General features: G+C 47.9%; 1 protein-coding gene across 1 annotated transcript in view; it reads left to right on the top strand.

Annotated features, from left to right (window-relative positions):
• The window catches only part of PTPN3 (protein tyrosine phosphatase, non-receptor type 3), a 118187-nt gene that overhangs the window by 81819 nt on the left and 25632 nt on the right, over positions 1-10736 (top strand). The window contains exons 15-19 of the mRNA XM_012802312.2: positions 3270-3456; positions 3614-3691; positions 5104-5160; positions 6312-6468; positions 9424-9584. Of these exons, the coding sequence (XP_012657766.1) occupies positions 3270-3456; positions 3614-3691; positions 5104-5160; positions 6312-6468; positions 9424-9584 (640 nt within the window). The remainder of the gene's footprint in view (positions 1-3269; positions 3457-3613; positions 3692-5103; positions 5161-6311; positions 6469-9423; positions 9585-10736) is intronic.

Here is a 10736-nt window from a genome sequence, read left to right as displayed (position 1 = left end):
GCTCAGTCAGTCTGCATTGAACAGGATCCCAGGTGATTATTGTGCCAGGTACATTCTCAGACGCTGTGATCCTGCCAGTGCTGAGAACCGTGAACCCACTTCTCTTTGCACTTGAGCCTCCAGGTGCTCCAGTAAATCCCACGGTCTTTTAGAGTAACTCAGCTAATCCCAGGCAGCTGGGCAAAGCGTTTTTCTTCATTCACTGAGCATTTGATCGAGCACTTGCTCTTGTGTTCCTTGCACTAGGAGAGGAATAAAGAGAACTAGGATCTCTCTTGACCTTGAGAAGCTCATAGACTTGAGAAAGAAACGTGAACCAAAAGAAGGTCCTTATTCTGTCACACAGCAGTATGGGAGCATGACTCTGCTCCCTTTGACAGGTAGGGAGGTGTCTTTATAATTTTGTAGGAGTCTTTCTTTCATTCGCAGTTCTGCCATTTGATTTTTTTTTTTTTTAACATTACCACTCATCAGATGAATTCTCCCGTGGCTTCTGTTCTGAAACCTGCTGCCTTTACAATTCTGAAGCATCTGTTTTCCGAGGGTGACCCCTGTTTGCCTGACAAGTCAGTGTGCTGCTCACGTCTGCCTGTCTTCTTCCCGGGGCCAGGGTGTGGCCAGTCTCATGCTGGCTACTCTGGCTCTCAGGCAATAGTGATAGTCCTCCTCAGTGCCCTCTCCTATGTCAGGGAGAAACCTCTTGTGCTCTCTCCTCCTCAATTCCATGGGACAGCCCCCCCCTCCCCCCGCCACCAGGCCCTTCCTCTTTAGCACCTGCGTCCTGCCCCAGCGAGAGGGTGGCCCTGTTGTTCTGACATCTTCACCCCCAGCCTCCCAGGACCGTGTCCCACAGCGTCCTGCTCTCATGATTAGAAATCCATCCCGTGCACTAAACAGAATGTCACTGTGCCCCACAGGGAAGCTCTGTACACAGTTGATCAGCCCCCAAATCCATCTTTAGTTTACACAAATTACTGTCTATAAGTAAACTCTCCAACCCTACTTAGAAAACAGTGTGTCCCAAAAGTTGCCCCAAAGTCACCATATGTGGGGAAATTGTAGCCAAATATACCTTTATTTATAAAACATTCATTATAAAATTTTACAAAGAGATGGCCAGTGTATAAAGAATATAAATAAAGGTACATTTATCTACAATTTCTCATTTTCCCTGTGTGTGGTGACTTCAGGGGTAATTTGGGGGACAAGCTATAGTATTAATACTAGTGGTGGTAGTACTATTATCATTTACAACTGTGGGCTTGTTAGACCCTTAAGTTTTATATTGGAAAAGGAAAATACTTTAAAACCTCATATGATAAATTTAAAAATTAAGTAAATGTAAATGAGTATAAGATAAAATAATTTCGCTGAAATTAGTCTGATCTTTTCTGCTTTATCACCTCACCTTTGTGTTTTTTTGTTTACATGCCCTTCACCTTTTCTATTGCTGTCACCCACCCTTCGGACTCTTCCAAACATATGAAGTGTGGCTGTTTGCAGCTCTTTCCATGTTAAAGGGTCAAGGCCATCTTAGAACCGCCAAGTAGCATTTTAGCTTGTTTTAGCTACCACCAAGCAGTTGCCCTTTCCGCCACTAGGTGGTGCACTCGTAAACAGTAAAACCTAGCAAAGTTGTCCTCTTTGAGGAGAATTTTTTTAAGCTTCCGTTTATGTAAATTAAAGTCTCATTCCTTTTCAGACAACTGAAACGTACTACTTATAAAGAACTTCAATTCCAAAATGCCCCCTCTCTGATGAAACGCCTTCCCACCCATCACACCCTTCCCTCAGTTAGCAACACGGAAACCGCAGGCCACACCCCCCTCTTGTGTTTAGCTGTGTCCCCACGTTGGTTTGTCGCTGAGTATTGTATTCAAATTAGTTGAGACTGTGACTCATTCTGTGTGAATATGATACAGATTATATATTTAAGCTAATTTGAAATCACTAGGAAACAGAAGCACCAATTTAATGAAGAATTCATGGATAAGGCTTTGGAATAAAGGTTGCAAAAGAGGCAGTGGCAGCTGTCTTATCCGTTTCCCCAGAGTCTTTGTCACCTCACTTCTGCTGTCACCGCACCTGGGCCGGGGTTAGGATGGGCCAGGCGCTCAGGATGCACAGAGGAGCCCCAAGTCAGTCGGCCTTTTACGGCATTCCTGCCAGGCCTGCAGCTCTGGCAGGGGCTAGTGTGGGTGGTGCAGAGATGCGCCCTGCACAGTGACAGCAGGGACGGTTAAGGCCTGTGGTCCTGTGAGGTCAGAAATGGGGGTCTCAGGAGCAGACTCGGCCCGGCCTGGAAGGGAAAGGCTCTGGACCCATGCACTTCATCTAAGTGAGGGGAAAGCTGTGTGACCTTGGTGAGTCGCCCAGCCCCTCTTGACCTCAGTTTCTCCATCTGTGAAGTGGTAGTTGGAACGAGTGACTTTCAGAAGTCTGTTCAGCTCTAATCACCTGTAATTCTCTACGGTGGTGCCACCCAGATCTTCCTGCAGTGATGGGAGATGTTCTGTAACATTCCCGTCATCACAGAATGGAGCCAGTTGTCAGTACAGGACCCAGTAGCTACCTGTGGCTGTTTAGTGTGTGAGGTGGGCTGGTACAACTAAGGAAACAAAGTTTTTCTTCTTCCTTTTTTTGTATTTAAGTAGTCACATGTGACTAGCGGCTACCATATTGGACAATGCAGTTCTAAGACACAGAAGGACCTATAGTAAAGAAAAATAAAACATACGGCCTTAATGTAGGTAACTAATTGGATGTCGTAGGCTAATGATGCCAACCGGGAGTAATATAAACTATTGTGAATGTGCAGCAGTAGTCACCTTCCCTTAGGGTAGCTGACAGTCCTAGGAAGCAGACTCATCAGCAGGAAGGAGATGGAAGGAGAAAAGGTTCAAGGAACAGGGGTCGTGCATCTGTGTGAGTTTTCATGGGTCAGTAGCCACCAGAGTAGCTGGACACATTTTCCCTGTCACCCTTCTAAAGCAGCAGAAAGGAGACCGAGTTTTCAGCAGCTCCTGGATCTGCCCTGCCTCCTGTCTCTTTTTTCTAAAACCAAATGCGATGATGGTTGGGCCAGATGAGGGCTGGATTGGCCAGCGGGGTCCAGGTGTGCCCCAGCCCTGTGAGTGACTTTTGCAGGTCTCTAACTTTCCGGGGGATATGTACACCCCTCAGATGCCAGGCTGCAACAGTCAGTAATGTTTGCTCTAATAAAATATTAACCCAGTTATTAAAGTATCTCCTCCTCCCCCGTGATGAAGGAGTTTATCGGAGAACAACCCGGCATACGGCTACCTGACCCAGAAGTCATCCAGTTCTGTGTCTCCATCTTCAAATGCTCCAAGCTCCTGCTCACCTGATGGTGTCGATCAGCAGTTCTTAGAGGACTACCACAGGGTGACGAAGGGGGGCTCCACCGAGGATGCCAGCCAGTATTACTGTGACAAGGTGAGTGAGCACGGGTCCTGCAGCTCAGGAGTCACCAGGTGACCCACCCAGGCTTCCCTGCCCCTCCCCTGTGGGCAACTCAGTAGTTATGACCAGAAGAAAATATCTTATCTCCAACAGTTAGGGAAGTAAATGACCACTTTAAAATGTTTTCCAGAATGATAATGGTGACAGCTACTTAGTCTTGATCCGTATCACGCCAGATGAAGATGGAAAATTTGGATTTAACCTTAAGGTATGTTGTAAGGAAGTTTTGTGCATGAAGCAATCTTTAGATTAATTTTTAATTTCAATTAGAAGTGTGCTGCATGCCTAAGCTACACAAGGAAATTAGCACAGACCTCAGTATTGGGAGATTTTTTAATGTGGCCTTCACGACTGCCAAGTGCCTGCCCTGTGCCTGCCCCGTGCCCAAGGTTTATCGACTTATTGAATTCCCTTAGTGAGGCCAAGCCCAGCGCCTCACTCCTATAATCCTAGCACTCTGGAAGGCCAAGGCAGGTGGATCGCTTGAGCTCAAGAGTTTGAGACCAGCCTGAGTGAGACTCCATCTTTACTAAAAATAGAAAAACTAACCAGGTGTTGTGGCAGGTGCCTGTAGTCCAGCTACTTGGGAGGCTGAGGAAAGAGAATTTCTTGTGACAAGAAGGCTGAGGAAAGAGAATTTCTTGTGACAAGGAGTTTGAGGTTGCTGTGAGCTATGACGCCACACCACTCTACTCAGGGTGACAGAGTGAGACTGTCTCAAAAAAAAGGGGGGAGTGGGTAATTCCCATAGTGAGCAGTGAGGTCAGTGTTTTTAAACCCATTCCATGGGTGAATACCGAGACTCAGAGAGATGAAGTTATACAGTTGACAGATTTACTGACTTGAGGAGGGTTATTGACATAACCCTTCAGCATGGCAAAAGCTGATAAAGCAGTTCAAGCTGCAGGGCCACCACCCTCCTCTAGGTAGGGCACCTCTAGGTAGGGTCTGCAAACCATGCCCATGGGCCAGATCCCACCTGTTTTTGTAAATCATTTTATAGAACAGCCACACTCAGTCACTTACAGGTAGGTTTGTGGCGCTTTGGCACTCCAGTGGCAGAGCTGAGCAGTTGTAACACAAAGCCTCACAGGCCCTTTACAGAGAGTGTACCCACCTCTGCTTAGAACAAAATGTGGGCAGGTGGTCTCTGCTGCGCACCGCCAGCTGCTGTGGTGCACAAAGCCAGTGCACACCCTCCCCTACCACAGCGTCCCTGCTGAGGCCGGGCACTGGGCAGATGTGTGCGTGCATGTGACATTTCCCAAGGCCTGGCTTGCCTCCACTGAAAGCTCCCTTTCCCAGCAGCACTTAGAAGATGAGTTTGTAGACTTCTTTTCCTAGGGGTGTTTGCATTTTTAAAAAAGGAGCTGGAATGTGTCTTCAGTTTGTGGGATCTGGGGGTGGCCAAGGGAGGTTTCTGAACAGTTACCGTGGTTGACCCACTACATCCAGAGGGGTCAGGAACTCGCTCCCTGCTTCTGACAGGATGGGAAGTTTGATAGGCCATAATGAAGTCCCAGGCCTCCCCTGTGCCAGAAGACTCGCATTTATTGGTGTCTGCATGTCTTTGTTGCTGTGAATGACTTACATGTTTTTTTTACTTTAAAATGTTTATAGGGAGGAGTGGATCAAAAGATGCCTCTTGTGGTGTCAAGGATAAACCCAGAGTCACCTGTAAGTACACACATTCCATCTTACGGCCCGTGTTTGTTTTCTCCTGAATTAAACAGGTGTCTCTTTCTGTGTCCTGTTTCTTTGTTTGCTGGCAGCAGAGAATGTGTGTAAATGCCGCATACGGACAGGAAGAAAGAGTAGGATCCGAGTTTTCTAGAAGCTTGCTGTTCAGCAGAGTCTCCAAAGCTGCAGCACTGGGATCACCTGGGACCTCGTTAGAAATGCACACTCTGGCCCCAGCCTACTGCGCCAGATTCCCTTTCTAATAAAATCCTTGAGTGATGTGTGTGCACATTAAATTTTGAGAAGCACTGCTCAGGGGAAGGACGCCGAGGCAGAGTGTTTCTGCTGTGCTCACTTGCAGTGGCCACGGGAACCCCATGGCTCTTCTCACTACCTCGCTGTCAACGCCACCTCTTCAGCCCTCTGTTTGGGCCTCCTAAGAGGATCATTAGCTTTTTAGATTCTTTTTAATTTACTAATTGCACATATTAAGGTGTACATCATGTTTTGGTATACCAGTAGCTAGAGAAATGACTGCTCCAGTCAGGCTCATCAACATTTCCGTCACCTTCCATACTTACCTCTGGATCGTTTGCTTTTCTAAAGCTGTAGCATCAAGGAGTCTCCATGTCTCCTAAGAGCAAACGATTTGGGGATTTTACTCTTGTCCTGAAGGTTGCAGGTTTCCATTTGCTACTGTTTGTGGTTTCTGTAAGTTAAGATAGCTTTCGTTCCTATCCATTCAGTTCACTGCTTCTGCCTCTGGTGTTGTGCTTCCAAAGCTTTCTCGGTTGCAAGATAGACCCTCCTGTCTAGCTGGCAAATCAGTCCAGAAAACCAAAGATCTTAGTCCTTACTATACCATAACAAGTGAAGGGCACTGCCACAGAAAAGCATCTTCAGTCCTTTTCCTAGGCTTATCCTGACATGTTTCCTAACTTGCATTCTGAGCAGCACATCTTTAAAAAGTCACAACCAGCTAGCATGTCCATGCAACAGAGGATATAAAAATGATGACAATAATCCCTGAGGGAGAAAAGGCGGGCTCGGCCACAGTCTCAGGTGTCTGGGGGCAGAGCGCTCAGCCGTCTTCCCCGTGAGGACTGTGTTATGGTAACAGATGAAACTCACTTTTCTCCTCCACCCAGGCGGACACCTGCATTCCTAAGCTGAACGAAGGGGATCAAATTGTGTTAATCAATGGCCGGGACATCTCAGAGCACACCCATGACCAAGTGGTGATGTTCATCAAAGCCAGCCGCGAGTCCCACTCTCGGGAGCTGGCCCTGGTCATCCGGAGGAGAGGTAACAGCCCCTGCTGCCTGTGGCGGGGGGTGGGGGTCGGGGACACAGGGGTGCTGCCTTAGCACAGCAGGGCCTTGTCCAGCCTGTTCTGTGTTTTTGAAACTTGTGTTTGTACCCAGCATTTGAAAATCAAGAATTTTAACATAGTAACTGGAATGTCTGGCTTCTCATTTGAGAAATGTGAAGATCTGCCCACATGAGGCCTGGCCCCTCGTGGCCAGAGTTCTGGAGGGAGCACCACCCTCCTATCCATGCCCTTTATGGGAACATGAGCCCACAGGCTTCTAGGCCCAGTGCAGCCACATCCTGCACCTCTCTCAGCTGCTGGGCCCTGTAGACATTTGTAATTTGCCCCTTCTCAGAGGAGCAGGTTGTATTTTATTCAAGTGGGTTTGTTTGTTTGTTTGTTTGTTTGTTTTTGCTTTGTTTTGTTTTTTGAGGCAGAGTCTCTCTCTGTCACCCTGGCTGGAGTGTAGTGGCATCATCATAGCTCAATGCAACCTCCAGCTCCTGGGCTCAACTCCCAAGTAGCTGGGACTACAGACGCCCACCACCATGTCAGCTAACTTTTTTCTTTTTAGTAGAGATGGGGTATCGCTCTTGCTCAGGTTGACCTCAAACTCCTGGGCTCAAGAGATCCACCCACCTCGGACTGTCAGCGTGCGCCACCACACCCGGCCTCTTCATGTGCTTTTTATATTGTCAGAGCAGCACTGAGGAGAGTGAGCCTTGTTGTCATGGGTGGTTCCTAACTCACCTCCTGTGGGTTGAATGACCTTGAGTTATATGCTCAATCTGCAGTTCAGTTTCTTCACGTGTAAAGGGAGGGTAACAGCACCCCAGCCACACAGGGTAGTTGTAAAGATTAATGATACTTAAGCTGGAAAACACCTGGAACACCGCCTGTCGGGGGTGGGTGGCCACTGGTATTCATCGTTACTGTTGTTATCGTTGTTATGAAGTAACCAGCCAAGTCCCCTCGAGCCTCCTGCACAGGTTTAAAATACTGGAGGTAAATGCAGGATGGGATTGCAGAGCCCTGGCCTGCGTCCCTGCTCTGGCCTTACATGTAGACTTGGCCCCCCACCCCATGCCCTGGCTCTCCTGCCTCAGCTCTCCTCCCACTAGAACTCAGCCCGGGGCACCTGGGCACAGCTCCGATCCCACCTACTCTGTGAAGGAAGGTTTGTGAAGTCTTTCCAGATTTCTCTGGGCCCCCAGCCCTTCCCCTCCTTCAAATCCCAGCGCTGTGCTTGGCACACAGCAGGTGTCCAGTAGTGGCGGGAGTGCTGGTCAAGTGGCTCAGGCTGTCCTCTTTGCTTTAGGTCCTTCTCCTCTTTAACTCTCCTGGCTTTCCAAAAAAGGTTAGTGTCATTCTCTCTAAATGAGGAAAGGGGGAAACCAAGTCACAGAGAGGTGGAGTAAGTTGCCCCACTGCCACATGACTGGTAGGGCTGGAGGATAATGGGGCGGAGGGCTCAGTGATTATGATCTGAGCAGGCCCCACATCACACAGATGCACCCTGTGGCATGCTGGGCCCCTGGGGCCAGTGGGAGAGGCCTCCTCCACCTGTTTGAGGTATATAGGCTAATAGAGCTAAAAAGGGGTGTCTGCTGCTGATTTTCTGGTGACTGTGATGATAGTGCATATACTGGGGGTGCCCAAAACATGTATACACATTTTAAGTGCTCTTGTTGGGAGTAAAATGAACTGTTCCCCCAAAAGTGTAGGAACCGCAAGTGAAATGGATGTATGCGGCATGTCCAGGTACACTTGACCAGTAACCATACCTTAATTCAGCTTCACACAGAAACGCATAGACGACAGCTCTTAAAATGTGTATGCATATTTTAAAAATAAACACGTAAGTAAGAAATGTGAACCGATTTAAAGAAAAGTGATAAACAGCCGATGACAGAAGCCACGAAAGTCACAGGGAAAGAGCTGAGCTGCTGTGGTCAGTGAAATGACTGTGGCCATTACGGGGGATAGACTTGAACTGAACTCCCCCATCCCAGCCCCACAGGCTGCGGCCTTCCTGACAAACAGTTCGCACTCTCTGAGAGTCCGTTTCTCCATCTGCGAAACGGGATAACTGCTGCACATTCAGAATTGTCAGGATTCCGTTCAGCTCCGCGGGGAAGCTCCCATACTGTTAGTTTCCTTCTTCTTTCCTGCTGTCGTAGAGGCAGCAGCAAGCCATGGAGGGTCTTTGAGTAAGGGAGTGGCTCCCTCTCTGAGTGGGAAGGGAAACTCAGAACGTATCCCCAGGTTCCCAGCTTAAGAGATTGGCGAAGGAAGGGGCAGTAGACACAGGCCAGTGAGGTGGAATCTCGTGCAGGTGCGAGAGAAGGGGGTCTAGGTTTGTTTTGACCTCTGTTGAGTTTGACGTGAAGGGAGGGCTGGCAAGGTAGGGCTGACGCACAGAGGGGACGTGAGGACTAGAGATACTCATGAGCGAGCCTCCCACGTAGAAATAAATGGCCTCAAGTCAGAGACTGAGCTCTTAGGAACAATGGTGTTACCTGGAGAGCTTGGGACTTCCCCCTGTGCCTGGGGAAATGCCCCTTTTATGGGAGTAAGTGAAAGGGGCCTGCCAAGGAACGGGAAGAAGGGATAGGTCGAAGAATAACCAGGTCAGAGAGAGCAAGAAAATATGAGGTCTTTAAAAACATTCTTTCTTTTTTCTTCACTGTGAACAGAAGTCTCTCAGTACCAAACACCGTCATTTAAAACTAGCCAGAAAGATTAGCATGTCGTTTTGTGTAATTAACACATATTGAATCACTCACTTAGAATTGTGTCTTTGAAAATGATTACCACGTGCTTAATCATTTAATAAGATGTTTTAAACAGTCTTCATTCAGGTGTCATAAGTGTGATTTGTGTGAGGGAAACTGATAAACCGGAGTGTTGCTACGCAAGCCACATGCACCCTGTCTTGTACGTTACAGCTGTCCACTCATTTGCTGACATCAAACCCGAAGATGAACTGAACCAGCTTTTCCCCGAGGCCATTTTCCCCATGTGTCCAGAGGGTGGGGACACTCTGGAGGGATCCATGGAGCAGCTCAAGAAGGGCCTCGAAAGCGGGACAGTGCTGATCCAGTTTGAGGTAAGAGCCTCCCTCCCAGGGCTGAGTCTGGAGGCCTGGGCCACCACCACTTAGCCTGCTGGGCTGTGCCACTGCCACTCAACAGAGACACAAGCCCTCATCTCCTCAGTCCAGATGACTGTGTGTTCCACAAACTTAAAATGGTCAGTTCAGCGAAACAGAGAGCTCTGAGCTGAGAAGGTGCTCACAGCAGCGAGCAGAGTTCAGTGAGACCCATTTCTGAACTCTGTCTCACCTTCTCATTCTAGTAATGTTCGGTAGTCATGGAGAAATGCATCGTAAATTGAGGAGGAGGGACTGAGCAATATTCAGCTGCCTACACAAAAGCTCAAGACTCTGAGCAGCGGAAGGCAGGCAGGGGAGAGTAGTGTGTGAGCAGCTCAGGGTGACACCCCCTCAGCCTCGCTGCACTCTCTCCTCTGGGGCAGTGGGGTCGGCCCATGCAGGCCTAGCATCTTGCTCTCAGAAACCCCCCAGAACCCTGAGTAGAGACCAGACCCCGTCATCCCCAGGAGGGACCTGGGATCCACAGGACTGAGATTATAATCGCTGGCGTAGACTTTTTACGAAACAAATGGGGACCAGAGGAGATTCGGTTTTTAAGTCAGTTTCACTGATGGCTAACAGGATTAAAATAGAATGTGTTCACCTTCCAAATGTGCTGAAAAGCAGAAGAAAACAGAATACTTCCTGCAATAAAAGATAGTAGGAGAAAGAGCACAAAGAAGTAGAAATAGGCCAATAGAAGAAAACAGATCGTGATTAGAAATAACACAGTCTGGGTTCATAGATGCAGGAAGGGTCTCCGATGGGATTCAGAGACAGAAATCGGCAATGCATTATTTATTAGAAAACCATATAAAGGGAAAGACACAGAAGCAAAACTCAGAAGTTTGTCACATGTAACTGCAGAGTGATTCAGGAAAGCTTGAGCGCATGAATATTGAACAGAAGGGAATGCAAAGCAAAAAGCTTCGAGGGTAGTTTACTTTGCAGTGGGCTAAGGTGTAGGATGTGCAAATATATTTCAGTGTGATGTGTATCGAACAATAGTAGAAAGCAAAAACCCAAAAGTCACGAAGTAAAGGCAATTGAGTCCTCCACCCCCACAAAAAAATCAGTAGGAATTATTTAAACTTTTTTTTTTTTTGA

This window comes from Otolemur garnettii, unplaced genomic scaffold, assembly GCF_000181295.1.
Source record: "Otolemur garnettii isolate 467f Iridium unplaced genomic scaffold, OtoGar3 scaffold00014, whole genome shotgun sequence".
Classification (NCBI taxonomy): Eukaryota; Metazoa; Chordata; class Mammalia; order Primates; family Galagidae; genus Otolemur; species Otolemur garnettii.
This window is presented reverse-complemented; position numbering and strand designations above follow the sequence as displayed.